This window comes from Chamaea fasciata, unplaced genomic scaffold (assembly GCF_029207755.1).
Source record: "Chamaea fasciata isolate MVZ Bird 193981 ecotype frontalis unplaced genomic scaffold, bChaFas1.0.hap1 SCAF_3, whole genome shotgun sequence".
NCBI classification, from domain to species: Eukaryota; Metazoa; Chordata; class Aves; order Passeriformes; family Sylviidae; genus Chamaea; species Chamaea fasciata.
The window spans coordinates 56,150,386-56,173,706 of record NW_027094088.1 but is presented as its reverse complement, the minus strand read 5'-3'; the positions used below and the strand labels follow the sequence as shown (position 1 = coordinate 56,173,706).

Below are 23,321 nucleotides of genomic sequence, written 5' to 3'. Positions count from 1 at the left end.
CATACAAGATGTTTAATTTGTGAACCCTTTTTTTCCCACCCCCTGAAGTGACTCCAACTGGGGAGTCAGCCTATTCCAGCTAACCAGTGACAGGACAAGAGGACACAGGCTTAAGCTCCGCAGGGGAGGTTTTAGCTTGGTCATTAGGAGGAATTTCTTTACAGAAAGGAGGGTCAGGCATTGGAATGGGCTGCCCAGGGAGGTAGTGGAGTCACCGTCCCTGGAGGTGTTTAAGGAAAGACTGGATGTGACACTCAGTGCCATGATCTGTTTGACATGGTGGTGTTTGGTCATAGGTTGGACTTGACGTTCTCAGAAATCCTTTCCAACCTCATCGGTTATGTGATTCATTGTAGTCTGTTTTTGTATGTGTTAACAAAATCTGAGTCACTGTGGAATAGTGTCTGAACCTTCTAATGCCCATTGTTGTGTGTACCTGTTGTGCTTTTCTGAGGTGTTGTGCATGCTGACTGTCTGGCTGGCTGTTGCTACCAGGAAAAATATGCAGTAGCCAAGTGTGAAAATTTTTCAACAACCCATTCTTTCCAGTATTTCATACTGGATGTCATCTTTCTGGTTGCAGCAAATAATAATAATAATCAACGCAGCAAATAATAATAATAATCAACTCAGCTGCTGCATTTTATTTTCAGAAGATGGAACAATTTTATGCACAAAAACACTCACAAATATTCATTTGTCTTAAAAAACATTGCAGATTTGGGATATATCATTTTGCTTGATTTCAGAATACAAACAGTTATGGCACTGGGATTTATAGCAATCATTGGACAGCCAATCACTGTACCAAGTCCTGTACAAATACGTAGGTTAAAAGGGCCCACTGATTACCTTTACATCTGAGGGGGAAAAAAAAGAGATGTATTTCCGTTAAGATAGATCCTGTGTTATTGCTCAGATCCTTTTAAAATATATTAGTGTAGGAGAGATGCAGAACAAAAGGAGAGGTGGAATAAAAACTTGGAGCACCTGAAAAGCAGTGGCAAAAGAAGCAATCACTGCATGAAGGCTGACTGTGTAGCTGTGTCCTGGACAAGTCAACGTGAAGGTGCCTGTTTTGGTTAGAGGTGTGTTTCAATACTGTGGAGACAGTCAGAGCTCATAGGCTGCTAGAGGAACTTTCCCATGGTGTTCTGCTTTCATGCCTAACTTTGCTGATGGTAACCTATGGTACAGTTTATTTTAGTAAAGCATATCTGTGAAGAAACAATGTCATGTGACATCATACTACAAAGCTATTTAATTTTCAACCTTTCTTCCCTCTTCCTCCCATTTGTTCTGTAGAAGCAAAGGAAGAATGAAGTCAACAATGGTTCGTGTGTCATCATTTTTGGTATGTCAGCTGCAATGTGTTTAGGCACTTTGGGATTGGGAAGAAGAAATCCCTGCCCTGGGTACAGTCTATGGCAGTGCATTAACAAGTCATTCAAGGTGGTGATGGTTGCTTAAATGCCTACTGGGGTCTTTCTATTTCAAAAAAGCTTTTTTTTAAATTTATGTTTTGTGAAAGGGGTATGGGCTGTGTGCAGGCAATGGCAGTGGTAGTGGCATTTGGCAGCATTGAAATAAGAAACACAGCAGGAAATAAAAGAGAAGCTGCCAAAAGCAAGATGGGAGTGAGTGACTTTAACAGTTGGCTGATTTCAAAGTACATGGATAGGTATAAAACAACTGAATATTGTTGTAGTTTTGTTTTTTCTGAATCAAATGAAGTTTTCCAACTAAAGGCTGGATTCCAGGGAGATAAAGGCAGTTATGTGGTAAAAAAGTCAAAACAAAAATGGTCAACAATAACAAAAATCACCATACATTGTTGATCTTCTAAAGAACACCTATTACTAATAAAACTGAAGGTCCAAGTAGATATTGCTCTTAAGTATTGTAAATATAAGCTCAGCTTCTGTTTAGCATATGAAGTTAGATGAAAGCTTCATTTTCTTGCAGGTAAGTGGAAAGAGATTAAAGAAATTAACAATGTGAGTGGGAGAAACACCCCAAACCTAGGTTATTTAGAGCTGATTGAGTGTTAATATGTTAGGACTTTTTCTGTCTATTCTAATTATTTTAGCACTTCATTAATTCTATTTTCCTAACAAAAATCAGTAAAGATTACATAATACCCATTAAACATTAAAAATCTGAATTTTTCCACAGATACGAAAGTGCCACATCTGCATTACAAATTTTACCCCTCTTGTAAAGTCATCCCGATTTAATGGAGTTGTCTGATAGGTCTGATTAAAGATCAGATTTGTGACTGGCTGATGGCAACCCACAGAAACATAGAAAACTATTCATTTTAGAGCATGCTTGTTTCCTGCTAAAAGTATGATGATAATGCCAGCTTTCCTATTACGACACCACCATGATTAGTTTTATATTTACTAAGGCACTGGAGGATGGGGACATCTGCCTCCATAAATCTCACTAAGACTGTAGATGAGTTGAACAGTAATTCCTGTTGACTTTGGCACCTGGCTTCATTTAAACTTCTTTTAAATCCTTCTGGATATGTAGCTGCATCATTAAGGCGCTCATCATTTAAAAGTATAATTTGTATGAAAAACATAGATTTTGGAAGTTTCAGCTCTAAAGCTGTTACATTGATTATTGCTGCTGAATGGGGACTTCTTTTCTTCAGCTGTGCTCTGAAATGTATTTATTTCACCAGTTTTGAGATGTACTCTTTCTTTCTGTGAAGTCATAAGTTATGGTTTTTTAGGGAAGAAAAGGAAACACCCACATTCATGCAGTACTACAAATGTAATAAACATACCTAACCAGCATACCCAGTGTTACTGTTTGCAACCTCCATCCATGATTTTGGCGCCCTGGTGTATGACAGAATGAGAAAAATGCCCTGAACATGAAAGAATTTCATGTGGTTGTACATGTGAAACAAGCGGAGTGAAGCAAAAGCAAGACAAAAGCAGTGAGGAGATGGCACATGCTTCCCCTCACTCCCTCAGAACAGTGATAAAGTGTGGAGAAAATTAGCAGCCCTTTTATCTCCAAGATTACGTGCTGTGTTCTTTGTGGCCGTGAGTTTTCTGCATGTGTCGGTCTGGCTTGATGACAGTGGCAACTCCTCTGTGGAAGAGCACAGCTGAGTGTCTTTGAAGGAGATGAATGCAATTAAACTTGATGGGTCTAATCTAGTGTCAACTAGCACAGGGAAGAAAGATTAAAGAATAGAGTTGGTGATATTATAGCAACTAATCCAAGGTGATTTATCTTCTGCTGCAGTCTAAACAGGGATTTCTCTATGTGTTGCATGATAAATACTTACTATACTAGATGTTCACATATTTGGAAAAGTCTTCAGGTTTTTTGGTTTTTTTTTTTGGAATGGATAGGGGCTGAACTTGTAATTTATCTCAGCCTGGAAATTGATGCTGATGTAAAAAAGCGTGAACAGGTGATGTGTCTGTTCCACCACAATGCCTTTTTCCAGCACTACATCATTGTTTGGGGGTGTTTTGCATTTTGTAATTCGTACCCAAGTGTACCAGGATTGCAGTTTTGTTTGAGTCCTGTGTGAGAGCTGGTGGAGTACACATCTCATGTTCATTTCTCTGCCATGTGTGCTCACAGTATAACCTAAACTTAGTTCTGTTCTGAAGAGGTTACATTTCATTGGTTCTAGTTACTATTAATTAAACAAAAAAAACCAACCAACCAACCAACCAACCAAACAAACAAACAAGTTGTGTCTAATGAAACTCTACCAAGATTCAGGTCTGAATTTTCATCTTGAAAAACTTAAGTTATAAAGGCCAAGAAATCCAGTACATTCCTGCTCTACTGTAGAAGAGCACATTACTATAGAATCTAAAGGTCACAGCTAAAGGGGTTGTACAAGTGGTGTGAAGGAGACTGTACTAGAAAGACAGAGGCAGTTCTTGTCATGGAATCAGGACTTGAAGAACAATGAAAAGAAGCCATTATGGTGATGGCTGGGGATGAGAAAGCATCAGTCACGAAGCTGAAGTTGTGTTCAAGTGATGGAGTTCAAAAGGACCTCTAACCTTGAAAGGTTAGAAGTAAAAAAACAAATGGCAAGCCAAAAAGTGACTTGGAGGAGCAGATACAAGTGTCTGAGTAGTCATGGGCTCTTCAACTGGTAGAGAGACTGTGGGGGTGAGATATGATAGAAATCTGAAAAATCATGGGTGCCACAGAGAAGATGGATAGCCATTGATTTTTTTTTTTCAACATTTCTTCTGAACGAAAAATGAAGGGATGTGCAATGTAACTGAAGTCTAAAAACCAAAGTTATTCTTTGCATAAGAGACACCTGAGGACTTCCTTTGGGTTAAAGTTTATGCAGGTTAAAAGAGTGACTGGATAAGTTTGTAGAAAAGGGACCTTTTGAATGTTACTAAATATATAGAAACTGCTGGAAATAGCCAGAGCTGAAAACAGTGTGAGGTCATAGGATTGCTGATGGGGACTGTATTACTTTAGCACTGGTGTTGGTGGCTGAACTTGGAGATGAAAGTGTGACTTGTAGAAAAGTGTTTAACCTATTTTTCAACAAGTGTGTGTTACTCTGGGAATAATATTCTGGAACATTTGGAGTAATGCCCTTGGGCAGCTTAATCAAACAAAAAAAACACTGAAGCAAAAATGTTCAAAAAATGTGATGTCTAATGGTTTTGTCTTCATTTTGCCTTCACAGGAATCTCATGATCACGTTCTTTTGGATATTCCCGTCACTAGAGAGCAGATGAATCACTATCGAGCTGCAGCTGAAACTGCTCAAAGTGAACTTGCAGCTCTTTCAGTAAAGTATGACTGTTCCCAGTCAGAGGTACATCTAAAAATAATTTCAAATCCTTCTCCAAACCTGAGGATATTTTGCAGTCACCTTATGTAGAGAATAGAAAGCTTGCAGAAAGTCTGAAACTTGCATTTGCTACAGAACTTTTGGGTTTTTATTTTTAGAATATCTGTTTGATTTTTACTTTGCTTCCTTCTGTGATCAAGGACTGATTCTAAGTTTGTATTTGGAAGATTTGAAGCAGTGGAGCTTTTTATCATTATCTAAGTGCAATATTTTAATATTTAACCTGAAAATGAATTAAATTGTGGTTGTGTAAACGTTTAGATAGTATCCTCTTCTTGCTGGTGAGTTAAGATCTAGCTGCTCATCTTAAAAAATTTCTCCCTTTTATTCAAGTTACAGCTCCCCAAATTTGCTCTGCTTTCACCATCAGTGAAATTGTGTTTCTGCTAATGAGGTTGGTTGTAGCTAGAGAGGCTGAAGAACATATACACGTTCTTTTCTACTCTTCCTGCTGTGTAGATGGTGTTTCTCAGGAGAGGATGTATTGCAGGATAATTTTTAGAGCTGCATTATTTCCACAAGTAATTTTTTTAACATATAACTGGTTAAAATTGATTTGATTGAAGTCAGCATTGTGGGCAGTGGTCAGTTTTAAAGTAGGGTAAAATTTGCCTTTAGAGGACATGAAATGCTTACATTTGTTCACATACAGAACTACAGGCATAAGTGTCCATTGACTGACGTTTAATTTGATCTGTTGATCCTGAAGTTATTCCAGGGTTCCCCTACATTTAACATTGATCCAGAACTGGTGCTTTTAATTTAAATTTTAAGAAGCCATACAGAATCTAATGTTCTCATACAAAGAATTTATTACTGGAAATGTTGAGTGGCTTTATTGCCAGAACATCTGACTGATTTATAGATTTTTCAAGACAGTGCTTGCAAAAGCATAGTCAAAAAAGCAGCTGTTCATGCTCTTGTTAATAAAGACCTTCATGACCCAGCTGAGGTCAGAGCCTTGTTCTGCTGAGTGCTCTCTAAAACTCACGACATGGGATTATTCTTGCTTTTTCTGCTATTGGAACTGACCACAAAGACAACGGACAGACAAAAAAATATCACATGGGGAATTGAACCACAGAGAAATTTTAAGGTTATGAACACTCTAAGATACCATGGCTTGGTCCAGCTGCCAAGCAAAGCAATGCTATTGTTCTTTCAGCTGCTCATTTCCTTCCCCACACTGCCCCACCCCTTGTGCTGGCATGTATCTGTAGTTTTTATGGTGCACTTTTGTGTCAATGAAATTGAAAAATAATTCCTTTCCTTCTGAGTTGCTTTTTTAGCCAGATCACTTTCCCAATCTTATTTTACCTTCTAGCCATGTAAGTACTTCTTCTAGCACAGAGAGGAGGGTGGAGTATGGAAATGAAGCCCATGAACCCGGGAAGAAGCCAAGCTGCTTTTCTGGCACTCAGTGCTGCTCCAGAGTGTCCGATAAACCAGTACATGAAGCTTATTGAAGGCTGTGCTGCTGCTGCAAGGCTGATGCTCCTACCTGATTTCTCAGCGTTAGCTTTTGCTCTGTGATTCTCCTCTGCAAGAGATAAAGGGAACCATTCTCTATCAGTTGTTATTGAAGTTGTTTGTGGGGGAGCCAGACAAACACAGAGCTGGTGCAAGGGAGAGGACAGGCATGCATGGCTGGAAAGAGGAGAAGCAAGACATCCCTTTTCCCAGGCAGTTGCTGTTCCATTGGCTCACCAGCCTTTTGAATTTCTCTGAATATCATGGATTTGGTTATACTGAAAGGCTCCAACAGAGATGTGAATTTCCCATTGTCCTGGATTGGAGTTTAATGTCTTAAATATTTTTGCCTTAAAATGGTTGCCACAATTTAGGAGTTCTACCACCCATCATAAAGAGCAGTTAATTTAGCTTAATTATTTTCCTGTTAGTTTTATGTGATAGGACAGAAGTCCTTCAGACTGCATCATGCTACTTTTCATTGTAATTGTCAGGAAGGCCAAAACATGCCTTAATATTTCTTGAGACAAAAAAGTCTACTTTAAATTACTTGTTCCTAATAACAAACAAACAAACAAACAAACAAACAAAAAAAAAAGAAAATTTTGTTTGCCTGGTGAGTCTCCCTCAAGCACAGTCTCCTAGAGAAGTTTCTAGCAGAAACAGTTCAACGGAAAATGGTATTTTTAACAAAAAGAGAGAGGAAAATCTACTGAACTCCATGAACTCTTGGAAAGCTCTAGCATCATCCCTGTAAGAGGTCTTTAACATTTGATTTTCCTCCTCCTACCCTTCCTTAAAAGGCTCTTTTGCTGTTTCTGTGTAAATAGAACTACATTTAATTGCATTATCATACCCCAAAAATAACTATTTGCATAAGATGAGAAGAGGGTGCCTACCACACAATGCTCCAAAAATTTACTTGTCTCTGAATATGCCTCAAACCATCAAAAGGCCCCATATTCATCCAGCAGGATACTTTGCTTTTACAACTCCCTGTAGCTCTAGATAATCTGTGAAATTGAGCACTAGATTGGGAAGCAGGCAGGCTGCAGGCAAAAAAGAGGAAATAGTGGTGTAAATAACTTTGCTGTAATGCAGATACATAGGAGATATGAGTTAAGGTTGTGCAGCAGAACTTAAGTTAGACTTTTCCTAAATTCTGAATTAGTAAATAAACTTATCTTCCTGTGAGATTTTATCTTGAAAAGCTGTATTGTGTTATCCAAACTTCTTCCATTACTTTTTCCTAGTCATATGAAAGTAAAGTTGTGTCTCTTTACTCAGTCTTGTAGTGATAGAAATGTGTTTCTTATCACATTACTAAGCTTGTAATACAGTCATGTTACTTCAGGCTGGGAAAACTCTTCTTCATTAATTTTCTCCTTTTCTATCTATAGCTTCTTAAACTCAGGTCAAGCATGATCTCTAAAGAAGCTTCTTTTCAAGAGCTGAAGGCTGAAGCTGAAAGCTGTAAGGAAAACAATGCTAGACTGATGTCTCGCCTCCTGTCTTTGCAAACACAAATACAGGAGATGGAAGAAGAGCTGTGTGTGCTCGCTGTTTCTAAAAACCAGGCTGAGCTGACAGCTCAGGTGGCACATAAGGAAAATTTGGAGCTGAAGGAGGAGCTTCATGAGAAAAATGCCAAACTTAAGTAAGAGTTGTGCGTGATAAGAAAAAGCTTTTTTGGGGGGGATGATGGAATGGAACAGTTGTCAATACAGAAAAATAAGTTGGTGGATAGACTTTATTGCAGTTCTGAATTCTGTTACAGTGCCTGAGTGTGTGGAAGGTATTGGAACTTGAATTTTGTTTTGTGTTGTTAGTACTACATGGAGGTTTGAATGTTTTGTATTTTGAAGGTGAAATGCATTAAACTTATAAAAAGATGGTGTCCTTTAACTGTTCTGTTCTTAGCAGAGTGTATCAGCACGCTGATCTGTCAGTTCTACATAATTGCTCATGTTTCGGGTCTCTCGGATGGAGACTCATAGCAAAATTGATTGGTATGAAAATATTCTGAACTCTTAAATTCCAAAATCAGTGTCAGTCATATTAATAGACACCTAGACTTTTATAATGGATTTTTCTGCCCATTATCAGACTAATATTTGTGACTCTGTCAATACCGTCTAGTCAAGAGCAAGGTGAGTGTTTACCAGACACCTGTATTTCTCAAATCAGTATTTTGCACAGCTCTGCCAGGTTTTATACATTAAAAGTGAACAATTAAGTCATTTTTAAACTTAGAGAAAACCACTGCCGTGCACTTGTTTATTACCAGCTGATTTGCCAAAAGCCCTGCCTGGAGAGTGCAGTCTTACATAATGGCTGTTCAGATTCTTTAAAATGCTATTTCTGGGTAGGAAAAAATAAAAAGAAAGAAGAGGAAGAAAAGGGAAGAAAAATCTCCTCTTCTGTTTGCTTTCTTAACTCACTGGGAGAAAACTTCTGGAATACTGTGTTTCACCTCTACCAATCCCAGGTCTGATTCATTGTGCACCTAGAGTGTTCCACTGGGCTTCTGGCAAAAGAGAAGAGCTACAGGGATAGGGAGTCTGCTCATTTGGAAGTAACAGACATGTTGGATTGCTCATGAATGTGCAGTGTTTGCTTCCAAAGCTTTTTGTTATCCTCAGCTAATGGTTACATGTGTCACTTCACACTAACTAATGTGTTGACTCAGTGAACTTTCAGTCACTTAGTCTGGCCACCCTGGTAGCACTTGGCACATGACTAGTCCTAATTAGGTGTTCAAAGAAGGTTTACACTGAAAACCACTAATGAAAGGGAAGAGCGAGCCAACACACATGAAGTGCACATTTACATTCTATACCTTGGGGATATAGTAAGAAATGTTTGGTGTATTCTATGACTGGCTTCCAGGATGTGCAACTCTCCTATTGAAAATGGTGCTTTTCTACTCGACATGTCTATTGCCATGGTATTTTTAGAGTGTGAACTGTCAAAAGCTTTTTTTCTTCTTCTTTTTCCTTCCCTTCTCTTTGCTCATTAGTTCTGAAGAGCTAGCAAAACTGTGAAAAAGCTGTGTTCTACTTTTTTGTACATGACTGCCTATTTTCTAGGTGCTCACACCTTTATGGCCCTACTGCAGGTAATTAGATTATTCGTAAAGTTATCAAGTGAGTGCTTTGTACTTGAGATTTTTTATTTTTAGCAGCAGGCATGGTTTTGTGAGTGGATACCTCAATTCTTTAGAGCCACAGAACTGTTGTGGGGTTGGTGGTCAATCTTATATAATATTCTGCCATATAAGCATGCATATATGGCATGTCTGAGCCTAATACCTTTTCGCTTCTGACATATCCCTCCTCACAACAACAGTTTAGCAATCATCTTATGGTTTACTTTTGTTAGGGCTGCAGAGGAAAGGAAGGTGCCCAGAGATGAGGAAGCTGTGAGGGTGCTTGTGTTCTGAGGGACAGTGGCTGCTGCAGAAGGGAGAGCTCTTCTGGCTCATGGTGTGTGCTGTGCAGGACTATGTGGAACTGCTCTCACAATGTCCAGAGCAGTAATGAATGTTCTCCATTCCTCTCTGTTATTATGGCACTCTCTCACTTTGCAGCATTTTCAGCAGCTGTGCTGACCTCCCTCCTCAGGTTATGCGTTAGATCTTTTCATGGACTGTCTGCTATTCTTACTGATTTATAAGCATTCAATGTACTGTGTTTGCACTCACTGTGCATCTCCTCTTGGAGATTCATGCTGCTCTTTGGTTGTGGAATGATGCTGTGTTTGATTGCCAGCCTAGAGAGGAAGGAATCAGAAATGGAAAAGAATGAATACAGCAATGACTCCCATGCCCACCTTGAAAACTGAGAATAGTTCTACGCTCTGATAAGCAAATGAATTTCAATAAAATTGCCCTAGACACATATTTGGTTACATCTCAAGTCTTGATTTATTCTAGAGTGAATAACTTGCTTTATAAAGAACCTTGTTTTTCAAATGGAAGCACAAATAGCTTGTCTTGCAAATTTGCCACTACCAATCTAGCATGTCTTGCACTCTACCACTAAGTACCTCACTTGTGGATATTACTAAGAGGTATTGGAGTTGAGATTTGGATTACACCAGTGGTCATTTGGAGCTCTGTTTGGTGGGCTGGTTTTGCTAACCTGTTTCTTTGTAGTTTTTCACAAGGGATGTGTGTTTCAGCATCATGAGCAAGATTTTTTTCTGTTTCCTACCAAATCAGACTGTGGTGGTTCTTGTTTGCTGGACCCATCTTTGTCCCTGGCAAGGGAAGGAATGTAACCACATTTATACTAATGAGTTAAATTCACTGTTAGTTAATTTGGTTGGCTGTAGAGTATTTACAAACTGACACCTGCTCTTAAGGCTGAGAACACATTTCATGTGGGATATGCATCCACATGGTAGGCAGCGGTTGAATGATGACATTGCTGACAGAAAGCTCCCTTTTCTTCATATCTTTGTGGTAGCCCCTAGATGCTGTCTTTTAAATGCATTCCTTTCTTGAGTAGTGCTTCAGGGTACTGCACAGGAAAGTAGTGTCTCCCATCTCTACTTCTGCTGGTAAACTTCCTTTTGCAGTTACTCTGGATGTCTTACACTTCCTTTGGTCCAGAAAAGCTTCTCTTTATTTGAAGTTTGTTAATCATCTCTGTCAGCTGCTTTAGAGAGGGGATGTGAAATGCCTTTCACATATTTTTGCGAATAGTTGATCACTCTCCTCGCCCCTTATTTTTTCTAAGCTTTTGCTTGCACTTTCCATTTGTAGTATCTTGAGGGCACTATTTATTAATGTCACTTGATTCTTGTGTTTTATTCACATTTTGTGCTGAGAATGAGATTGGGATCATAGAAGATTTTTTGAAGTGTTAATCAAAAATAAAGATGAAATTTTTACACATAAGGCAACAGCAAAAGTTATATGTATTACATAACAGATATAGAGAACTAAATATAACTTTTAAAATTCATTTGGTGGTATGCAGAAGCTAGCAGTAGTCTTGGGACAATGTATTTTGCCTAGAATTTCTTTTCAGGGAACATTCATCCTAATGTGTATATTTTTTTTTCTGTCTGATTAGTACGTATTTGAATGAGTGTGAAGAAAACATGACTCAAGCTTCTAAAATCAGCAAAACCTATGAAGATCTCCTTACAGATCTTTCTGGATTCTTAGACATAGACATCAGAGAAAAAGAGAAACCACAGGATCATTTAACATCAAAGGTGATTGTGTAAGCAAATGCTTCTTGACAGCGATTTAGTAGAAAAATATCTAGTTGTCAAAGAAGTAAAGCAAATGATAGAGATCTTTGTATTTCATTATGGTTTGCAGACAGTGCTATCATTTAAAGACAGATTTTTTTTTTCATACTGGGCTAATTTTCAAAGGTGCAGAACACTAATAGGCCTCAGTGAACTCAGTCTGCTCTTATCTGCATAAATAATTTATCAGCCTGTAGTTCCCACATACAGCCCTGATTAGATACTTGGTTAAAAACTTTCATTAAAACATTAACACGGGGGTCAACAGGAGATGTTTAAATTCCAGCACTAGAGCCTAAATCTTGAGCTGACATACCATTAAAGACAAACATATGAAATGGCATGCCCTAAAACGACTCTTACTCTGTCCTGGAATAAAATGCTGTAAATAACTTTGTACTGTTTCTGAGTCTTAATAATAAGCATTTATTATTTCTCTTCATAATACTTCTGAAGTTCAAAAAACTAGGCTTCCATTTAGGAAAAGAAAATTGTTTGTATATTCTTTTAACATCTATCAATGCTGCTGAAAGACATTTTATTCTAACTTTATGCATTTCACTAATCTTCTGTCTGTTCTTTGATCTCTGATTTTCCTCACTTTGGAGCACAATAGGTATTTGGGAAAATTCTATTTCATTATGTTCATGTCATTGTAAGATTACAGTCTTAATAAATCAAGATTATTGAGTATGTACCACAGTGAGTGTATGCCTTCATAATATTACATAACACTGCAAGCATGTTGAAATTTTAACAGATGCTCCAAAAAAAAAAAGTCACACAAGATGCACTCTTGCATGCTCTAATAATAAATAAGTTAATAATTAGAGCTTTTAAAAACTTATCTTCATGTCTTTTAACAATGTAGTAATAAATCTAGTTGGGAAATATAATCTGTGCTGAAAGCTCTGCCTTAGAAAACCTTAGCAACTAGTTTTTCTGAGGTCTTGGCACATCTATTTAGTTTCTTTTCCACATTATGGTTTAATTTAAGACAGAATTGATCTGTTTTAGTCTTAACAAATGTCTTGCCAGTAGGAATCAGGGTACATTTTTTGCTCACTCTTTGAAGTGCCCACATTAATCTATTGCACTGATTGGAAATAGCATTGTGTACCAAAACAGTCCTAGAATCTTCCTGGAAAGGACTCCTTTTTCCAAGGTGTTGGCTGCTCATAATGGCAGCACACCAGGTATTTGGCCCTGTCCTTGAATGTGTTTATGAAATATCTGTTACTAACTCAAACCTCTCATGCTTAAAAAGTTTTGAGCCTGAATTGCAGCTTTCTTGTTCCAAGTGAAAGGCACACATCTTAAAAAGGCTGCTGAAATGGTTTGCTTTTCACATGAAGTGGCTGCATGATCTGTTTCCTGACCTGCTTCACGTCAAGCACGGATATGCAGCAGCAGTAGCTCTCTACCTGTTTAATACATCATGAAGTCTGTGTGGGAGTAAATCTGAATCATATTATGATAAGGGGGGGGTTTATAGTGAGAATATTATTCTATGATTTTAACTGTCCTTCTACTCTTTTTCTAAGGGAACAGTAGAGTGCAATTATAAGTCTGACCTAGAGGTCACCAGAAACACTGAGTCTTTAGTGGCGTGACTAGAAGCAGGTAAAACTGGGATGAATATTTTTAATTGCTAAGAGCTTTCAAGAAGCTACTCAAATTTGATTTATTTCTCAAGGTCTCTGAAATATGTAAAGAAAATGTGACACTAAAAGACCAAGTTGCTGCTCTTCAAGAAGCTGTGAATGTCCATGAGATTGAGTCTAAAGCTAACAGAGAAACCATTATGAGACTAGTTTCAGAAGTGGCCAAGGAGCAGAAAAGGACAGCAGGATACTATCAAGACATGGAAAAACTTAGTAAGGTACAAAATTGCATGGCTTGCATTCTTTTCTGGTTTTCAAATGTTTTCTTGAAATTTCAAATTAATTTTCAATAGGAATTGCGTGAGAAAAAAATCCTTTTGAAAAAATTATGTTGTTTAGGGTTTTTTCTAAAAAGGGCATTTTCCTAAGGTTATTTTCAACTTCTTGAAAGTGAGATATGAAGATTAAATAATAACATTTTGTAAAATAGATCTGAGGCAGATGTCTTTCAATGCTGTTTGCGAATTTCTATTTTTTCTTTCTTCTTAGTGCTGTAGCGTTTGTGCTTGCAAAATCATGTAAATAAATGTTAATGTAAATGTAAAATGTAAATAATTGTTAATATCTGAGGCACGAGCGTGCAGTGGTGAAAAAAAGCTCTTTTAAATAACATTTCTCTGGTAGTGCAAGTTTCCTGAGAATTTTTCTACTCAGTTTTTTCAAAAATTCTAATGAGAAATTGAAAGGAATTGATAGGACACTATTCATTCTCTTAAGGCACTGGACAGTAAAGTTTCTTGGCTTCCATACCCCCTAGATTATCTTTTCACTGCATTATAAATTTGTATTTCATAACCATTGGCTCATATCCCAAAAGTTGTAGGCAGTAGGATGGCTCTTGCAGGAATGCACTGTTTTACTGTTGGGAAGCCTTGCAGAAAATCTGTGCAGCAGGAATGATGATCAGATGAGAAATGTGAGTTAAGTTTTACGGCAAGTATTCGCCAAATTCACCTAGCTATGATTTGTGAAGGAAAAGTATGTGATTTAAGGATTGAATTCCTCCAGGAGAACTCCCCATTAAGAGTTTGTGTATTTCAAAGGATGGATGAACAAAGTGTATTCCTGTAGCAATTTTCCTTATTGTTTAGCACTTTGAGTGATGTCTGTGGAAAGGAAGCAGTTTAGTGATGCCAGAATGAAGATTTCCTGCAGGTGAAACAGTGTGGTTAAAGCTGATGGCTGGAACGTGAGAAAATAAGAGAAGAAAATTAGACTGCCAGATATGTATCTGAGTTGTGTGTGATTGAGTTTGTAGGAATTTTTAACATAAAGGCAACCTTGTGCAAGTGAGTTTTCTGAAGTAATACAGCATTTTCCCCACCCTTGGCATTCCTCTTTTCCTGAAGAAGAGACACCCACCATACACTTTAAAGGAGATAGTGTTCTCATTTGGTTGTAAGCAAAATAGTTAGGAGATGAGAAATAGCTGGCAGCATGCTCTGAAGAAGAAAGAATTTGTGGGGAAGAAAAATGTAAGTACCACAAGGGTCATAAATTTTCCTTACTGCTGAAAATAGTTCTTACCAAGCTGTGTACAATTTTTTAAGACCTAATGGAACTGAGAGAGAACCTGCACCAAAAACTCAAACAGGTCCTTTTAGGGAACATTTTGTTTTCATGCTTCACTTCAAACACAGGTGTGTGAGGAAGAACAGAGTGTAGTTTACTCAGTAAGCCAGAATCAGGAGGTGTTTTAAACAAAGATCACGGCTCCATTTGTGGCTTGTTTTTCAAGTTTGTTCTAATTGCCAAAACATTTAGCAAGTTGAGCTAGTTTTCTGAAAAATATTTTTCTATCATTATTTTTTGCATGTGCCAAAAATGTAATTTATTTGGCCAGTTTTACAGAAATATCTTTCTAAATGATTAGCATTGCCTTTCAAAAGCATTGCCTTTGAAAAGCCCTATCTGCATAGAGGCTGTAGATTCCTCCAGTGCAATTTCAGTTTAGTGGCTTACATTTGCAGATGCTGAGTAAATCTGTTGAGAAGGTTTTGTGCTCTCAAAAGCATATGAAGAAGTTCAGTATTGAAAAAGAAAGTTAAAAACAGAAAATGCTTTAAGTCCTCACATGATGGGTGTCTGACTTGGTTACAGGAGGGGCACCAGTGGCATCAAGTCAGTCTGACTTTGCCATGTAATTCATGCTGCACAGTTCAAGCACATGAATGGAGTTGCATGTATTGTGACATGTTCCTCTGCCAAGGTGAGAAGCATGAATCCATACTCTTCCTGTGCCAGAAGACTCATACTAGGCTGTGTTTTTCTGGGCTGTTTTCTGGACTTACTTATGGGATTGCCTGTAGCTGAATTTACTCAGCAAAGGCTGAGTACAAGTGACTCCTGCCTGCATGTGCCTACAGCTCTCAGGACCAAACATTTTGGCCAACTTCAGTATTAGAGATTGAGATGGAAGCCCATTTCCCCCAGTTTTCTCTTAAAATTCTTCTTAGGTGTATAGAGACCATCACAATGTTCTGTCAGTCATCACCACCAAGATTTGGCCACCACACTGTTCCCCGCCACCCATTAGAATAACTGCCTATTTTAATTGCCAGGTAGTTCTCCACTCTCATTCCCTAGGACTTCTATGAATTCTTTCTCTTGATCAGGTGCTTTATTTTATGTCCCAGGAGGAGGTAGCTGCCGTATTCAAAAATTCTTACTGAATAAAATGAAAGCAAATTAATTACATTTTAAGGTTAATGTATTTAAAATATTCTGTAGCGTGTTTGATACTTGAGTATTTGTTACAGTTAGCTGGGCTTCATTTGAGGAATGTTAACAAGTGAACAATAATAATTTTATCTGTTCCCTGCTCAGTCTCACTGCATGACAATATCATGCAGAAAAGAATAAAAACCCGTAATTCTTGAAACTAATAAAAGTAAAAAAAAAAAAAAAAGAATTCAAGATGCTGGGTTTTTTCTAATCTGTTATTTTTATTTCTGAATATATTCTATTTATTTCTGTATTTTTCATGTTTCTGATAGAATTTTGCAAGATTTTGCTTCTGGAAATCTGTGAATATTGTGCACACCTTTATTATAGCTTCATTGAATATCAAATTTGCATGTGATGAAAAAAAGTTTTTAAATCCTGCCCAGATTTCTAGACTGAGACTCAGAATACCTGAACTTCCTTTCTGTATTGCCAGAGAGTGATTATTGATTATGATAATCATAATTAGAGAATTATAACATTCTTTGAGAGTGTCTGTAGGTCCTCTAAAATGCCTTACTTACTCTAACCAAGTTTCTTTTTAATATTTAATAAATTCTTCTATGGTATTTATCTAAGTATAAAAGGGGATACATACATTCTTCCAGATTAATTTAAAAACAGCATTGCCACAGATTAATCACAAGAACTAGTAAACTGTCTTGTTCTGTTTCACATCATTGCTGATGATTCAGTCTGGAAATACTTGTGATTTCCCTCTGAAGTGCTATTTTAAACATCTGTTTTGCAAAGATGTGCACAGTGCAAAATCCTTAAAGAACATGCTTGAAATGTAAGCAAGCAATTTTAATTAATACAAATATATCTGCATATACTACTGATGCAAAATTAACCAAGAAAATACTCTTCAGTACTCAATATTGGCTTATATTATGTTAATGAACAAAATAAATCTAAGTAGTTTCTAATCAATATAAACTTATTTAAATAAATACATTCTATGAAAAGAGTTAATTAAAATCTGAAAACATTATTTAAGGAATTTGATTGAACTTGGAAAACATGGCTACATTTCAAATATACCCAAATACTTAGATTGTAGGAGAGACCGCCAAATGATTTTAGGTTTTTCTTGTCCTAACAGATAAATACAGGAATGAGTTTCTCAGAACCTGGATTTTTGGTTTTGTTTATAAGATGTCATTAAGAAAATACATATTAGTGACAAGTTTCAGCAGGCATCACAGCTATTTCCAGACTGTATCATTTGAGAAGACCGGAGATAAGAGCGAACTAGTTTACAATCCTTACAGTATAACAGCAGTAACTGGAGGTGCAGCTGTTGTAAGAATTTATCTAGAAAATACCTGTATTCTTTTTAATTCCTTCTTATTACTGTTAATGTGATGTGGGCTCTTTTCTGTATATGTATGTGTAGTTGACTTCAGTCAATTGAGACCATGCTGCTGATTGGGGTGTTGGTATTAATAGAATCATGGAATTATTTAGGTTGGGAAAGAGCCATAAGTTCATGGAGTCCAGCTGTTAACCCAGCACTGCCAAACCCACCACTAAACCATGTCCCTAAGTACTCAGTGTAAAAGTCTTTTATATACCTCTAGGGCTGGTGACTCCACCACTTCGCTGGGCAGCCTGTTCCAGTGCTTAATAGCCCTTTTGATGAAGAATTTTTTCCTCATATCCAATCTAAACCTCCCCTGCTACAATTCAAGGCCATTTCCTATGTTTCTTAACTGGGAGAAGAAACCAACCCTCACCTGGCTCCAGCCTCCTTTCAGGCAGTTGTAGAGAGTGATAAGGTCTCCCTTGAGCCTCCTCTTCTCCAGATTAAACACCCCCAGCTCCCTCAGCTGCTCCTCATCAGACTTGTGCTCCAGACCCTCCACCAGCTCTGCTGCCCTTCTCTGGACACCAGAACCCCTCAATGTCCTTCCTGAAGTGGGGGGCCCAGAACCAAACACAGTACTCAAAGTGTGGCCTCACCAGCGCCGAGTACAGGGGGACAATCCCTGCCCTGTTCCTGCTGGCCACACCATTGCTGATCCAGGCCAGGATGCCATCGGCCTTCTTGGCCACCTGGGCACAGCTGGCTCATGTTCAGCTGCTGTCAACCAGCACCCCCAGGTCCTCTTCTGCCAGGCAGTTTCCCAGCCACTGTTTGGTGGCTTGCACTTCCTTCATTTTATACCTTGATCTTTTGAATAAACTATGTTTGTTTTCAGCTGTTCACAATTTAGCGAGATGGTGATTAGGTAAGCTCCTTGGTACTGGCAAACCATTTTAGCACTGCCTTTCTGAAAGGAAAAATACACACTGCTGAAAACTGTAATTGAAATAAATGACTCTTTATTCTTTGCTGTAATTACCGTAATGTAGTTCTGAGTACAGGTGGGAATTTTCTGTTAATGGGACTTGTCTAAAATAAAAAAGAGAAATTGGCAAGGGATCAGGCCAACATTTGTTTCTAAAACAATTCTGAAATTACTTCAGAAAGCTGTAATAACAAATAATTTCCTATATGACAAGTGTAGTTTTTATTTATGTTTATGCATGTCTGCCTTTTCACAACTATTAAAAATTTTAGTATTTTTAGTATTGTATTTTTACATTTTATTTTTAAAGGTGTCCTTTTTTGACCACCCTCCCTGCTGATCTACAGAAATGCTCCCAGATTTACTGCTTGATTGGCAGGTATTCCATTAATACAAATGACATACTATGCTCCACAGTAGCACACACAGACCCTGAGAGACCCTTCAGTAATTACCATATTCATAACTGCTCCAGGAACAGTCCTTTTAACTCCAGTGTGCACAATCTTGACTCATATCAGTCCATTTACTGAGCCTCTACTTACAACTGAGACCTCCAGAAGAATCCAATCCCTCTCTGCAAATATTCCATCCTCTGTAGTAATTTTGTGTCATGGGTGAAATATTGTTCTTTCCTTTTGTGTCATGCATGAAATAGTATTCTTTGCCATTTGTTCTTACCAATCAGAAAATGTCCTGAGAAATGAAGACTTAGTCTTTGCTGTTCTTTTTATTGGTCTTGCTGCAAATGGTTTTCTTTTATATGTATGTGTAAGCACTCTTAATATTGGTATTGGGAAAGGAGATACACACAATACTTTATTTCTTAATGTTTAGATGCTTATTTTTCTTTATTTTTTCTGTCATCATTTGTTTTGGTGTCATGAGTCAGGATGCACAATTATTTCTGTCTGCTCTGACCTGTTAGGTCAATATTTATATACAACTGACATGGATACATATGTATTGGTTATATTTTATTCCTTCCCAACCAAGCCTTGATTTGTCTGGTCCCTCAGTTCTCATTTCTGCAAATACATGATCTCAGGAATTTTTGTTGCATTCAGATAAGCTGATCTCAGAGATCACATCACTATATTCAGGGAGATTGTGTCTATTGTTTTGGTTAGCTCTGAGTGGTCAGGCAGTTGGAGCTGATCATCACTGCAGGTCCTTTCCAACTGAAATATTCTATTCTATCATATCTTTCCCCCTCTAAGTTGTAGTACTTTGACTTTATTTGTGATATGTCTTTCTCATGGCTTGTTTTTCCAGTCATATTATCTGGATGGAAAAGTAAGATTTTGATAGTTTTACAAAAAAAAAATTTGGTTTCATTCACCTGAAAATTTTGTTTATGTATTCCTATTTGCAAACCAATATAAGAGGTTAGTGTTTTGTGTGATTACAGCAGACTTCAGGTTTTCATCAATTTCAGTGGCAGTTCCCCTATGAGACCCTGATATTGAGCAAATATGAGGAATATGGATCCTAGTTTCTCTGTCTGCAGTACCTGCTCCTGAGTTATTCCTTAATTTGTGTGTGATGGAAAGGGTTTATAACTAATTTTAAAAATCTCATTTTATTTTTCATGCACTTTAGGATCTTGACAGTGCTATAAAAAAGAGACAGAGTTTGGAGATGGAGATCAGAAACCTCCAAGAGAAACTGACTGTAAACCAGAAAGCTTTGGACACCTCAAAGCAGGAACTGCACAATCTGAAGAAGTCTTCCAGGGAGTTGGATGCAAGCTTGAAGAGTAGCAGAGAAGAGGCCAGGACTGCTCAGAGCTCTTTGGAGGCTTTTAAAGAAGAAATTGCTACCCTGCTCAGCTGTGGATCTGCAATAGTTAAATCTTCTGAGAAGACCATTTTGGAGAGGATCCAAGAAATAAATTGCAAAGAGGAGAATAAAGAAATAGTAAGTCAGCAACTATTGCATTCGCCCAATGTGTGCATTTATTCTCTTTGGGTTCTGTTTCATGTTATTCATATGGTAGAGTGTTGATTCTTTCTGCTTAGGTTTTGAAATTACAGAAACCTTTAATTTTGTCGTCTGTTGATTTAAGGTAATAGGGGAGAAGCATCTATGTTTTACTAAGCAGGTTGAGTTCAGAAATTATATTAGTAATAGATGCTGATAAGAAGAAAAGACTTGGAATAGTCTTTCAGTTACAACATTGAAATTTGGTTTCTGTGCCAGCAGATATCAAAGGTGGCTCTTTGGTTGCTATGATTTAGTGAAACCTGTGAACAAGTATGGATTTGCTGCTTCAATGGTGACATCAAGAACTGACTTCTTTCTCAAAGCAGATATAATTGATGAGTTGCCACAGGCAACTTCTTTGCCTCTAATCCTCAAAACCTGCACCTAAAAATAAAGATGTGTTTTTAGACTTACAGCTAAACATTATTCAGCATGAAAAGAAGGTGAAAGGAAGGCTCAGGCTTGAGGCATTTGGGCTAGTAGTGTTTGCAAAGGTGTGTTTGAATGTATATATAGAGAAGGGACAGTTCAGGAGGCAAATTAGTCAGAAGGCAGCCTGACCAATGAGGCATGTCCTGACACTGCACTGAAGTTTCTCGCTTGCTTACAATTTATTAATTTTGTCAGTGAGAACTATTTATATAATTAAATGTCACACACTAAATCAAAAGCTGCTTTCAGCGAACCACTGAAAGCCAGCTTTAATATTCTTGCCAGATTTTGAAATTGTAGCATCTCCTGCTGATGTGGTAGTTTTTAACAAAAGCAAATGGTTTTGTATCCTGTCCAAGGCTGGAAAGAGTTCTTGAAAATATCTTGTGCATTTTGGTGAAGTATTTAAAAATAAACAAAACCAAAACCCCATGCCATTTACCTTCTTGCCTACCTGGGCACACTGTTGGCTCAGTTTCATCCAGCTGTTGACCAACACCCCCACATCCTTTTCCACCATGGAACTTCCCAGCCACTCTGCCCAGCCTGTAGCAATGTTGTGACCCAAGGGCAGGACCTGGCACTTTGCCTTGTTGAACTTTACACATTGGCATCAGCCCATGGATTCAGCCTGCCCAGATCCTTCTGCAGAGCCTTCCGACCCTCTGGCAGATCCACACTCCAACCCTATTTTGTGTCATATGTAAAATGGTTGTAGTTTGAAATTATCCAGTAGCTGCATGAAAACAAAAAGCAGGAAGGGGGTTTTTATTTTGCAGGCTGCCTGATCAAGCTGCATGAGTCACAGAAATGAGAAGTTGTGGAGGCCAGAACTGCAGGTCCAAAAATGCAGCCTTTGTAAAGATGATGGATCAGGCATGGGTGGGTAACAAGGGTGCAACCTTGATTTAGGAAATGCCTGCCTTGTGGGTTGTCCCAAAGCCAGGGATGAGTTACACCAGGATGCCCCAGGATGATAAAATGACAGCTTCTGCTCTCCTTCTGTGGTATAGTCCTTCACTTTCTTGTGTTTATGGATCTTTGAAGCCTCAAACCCCCCTGCAGCCACTCTGCAGCCTGATAAAGGGGCTCTAGGTTCTCTGGCAGCAGCTCATCTCCGGGGCAACAAGTTACTGAAATTCTCGCTCCTGCTGGGTGATGTGAGATGCAAAAAAAATCTAATATGTTTGTGGGTTCTTGCAGATTTATTATTGTTTAGTGTTGTCTACTAATGAGCAGCAGTAATTTCTCAGTGTTTTTTAGGCAAGTTGGGGACAAACTGTATTTAATTGCAGTTTGAGTTGGAAAACTTTCTCTGCCATTAAAATTAATGAGAGCTCTGTGTACTTACTCTTTATTTAATAACAGGAACCAACAAGATGATTAAAATGAAGAAGCTGCTTGGAGATGAGTGTCTGAAAACTGAGTTACAAATGCAATATAATTAATTAAGTAACCAAATAATTATATGACAGTAAGAAGAAAAGAGAGGGAAAAACCAACTTCGTTTGTAGAACTGCTTTTCAGTACTTGGTAGTAGTGTAACCAGATAATTTTAAGCATTTAATTTATAAATAGTTTACAACTTAAAGTCCATTACATGATATGCCGGTGTTGTAAAGTTAACAGTGAAGAATTAGATTTTTTTTTCAAAATTGTTCTAGTTGCTTGCTTTGAGATTTTATCCCTTTTGGGATAAAAAAATCCCAAAAATTTTATCCTTGGGCTCTGGCTAGATTACAGAAATTATTACTATTAAAAAAAATAGTAAAAATTTAAAGCACAATCTTTTAAACAATGCTTGAGAGTTACCAATTGGGAAACATTCCTCTGAAACTTAATTATCCATATCGACATTCTCCCCTACATGCTGCATGTATTTTCTAAATAACTTCTATGCCTTTTCTAATCAACTCCTCAATAAAATAGTGATTTCATTGGCTTATTTAAAGGAATGATAGCTGACTGCCAGGTATTGGTGCTGTGCCCACACATTTGGAAATTTTGTGTCTGAATGACTTTGTATTGATTTTTTAAATATATAGCAGTATCTTTTAATCATCTGACTCATTTTAGTATCTGCTGTTCACTTTTGGGTGCCTCCACTTCTGCAATTTTTTTGCTGGTGGTAACAGATTTTTTTTTAAATTATTAGATGCATATATTTTAAAGATAGATATTTTACACTATTTTTAATAATTTATTGATTTATCTTTCGTATCTTTCTAGAATTTCCCACCTAACCCCATATGCTTTGTTGGTTTGCTTGCTCCTTAGATGGTGTCTCAGCTTGAAACAAAATTAGCTGAATTGACTAAAGCTTTGGAAAATCAAACCAGATTGTACCATGAAGCCCTGGAGAAAAGCAGAAAAGCTGAAAAATGTTCTGAGAATTTCCATGATCAACTGAAGCACTTGCAAGAGGAATTATTAACTGGAGACCTGACGCAAGATGCCTTGAAGCTTGAGAAACAAAAAGTAGTTGCACACATTATTTACTTTTGAATAGCAGTCACTAAAGGCAGAGACACAGCTCATTATATTGTTTTGGTCTCCTGGAGCACTGCAAGTAATGTGAATTAGCAAAGTCAGATATCACTTAGGGAGTAATAATAC

General features: G+C 37.7%; 1 protein-coding gene across 2 annotated transcripts in view; it reads left to right on the top strand.

Moving 5' to 3' along the window:
- The window catches only part of LOC136286931 (coiled-coil domain-containing protein 170-like), a 47,367-nt gene that overhangs the window by 15,231 nt on the left and 8,815 nt on the right, over nt 1–23,321 (top strand). Inside the window, exons 2-8 of one of the 2 annotated variants that reach the window (XM_066179083.1) lie at nt 1,306–1,354; nt 4,703–4,834; nt 7,741–7,997; nt 11,422–11,566; nt 13,302–13,487; nt 19,890–20,207; nt 22,983–23,183. In XM_066179083.1, coding sequence (XP_066035180.1) covers nt 1,319–1,354; nt 4,703–4,834; nt 7,741–7,997; nt 11,422–11,566; nt 13,302–13,487; nt 19,890–20,207; nt 22,983–23,183 — 1,275 coding nt within the window. In that variant the 5' untranslated portion in view covers nt 1,306–1,318. The remainder of the gene's footprint in view (nt 1–1,305; nt 1,355–4,702; nt 4,835–7,740; nt 7,998–11,421; nt 11,567–13,301; nt 13,488–19,889; nt 20,208–22,982; nt 23,184–23,321) is intronic. The other variant, XM_066179082.1, reaches the window with a different exon arrangement.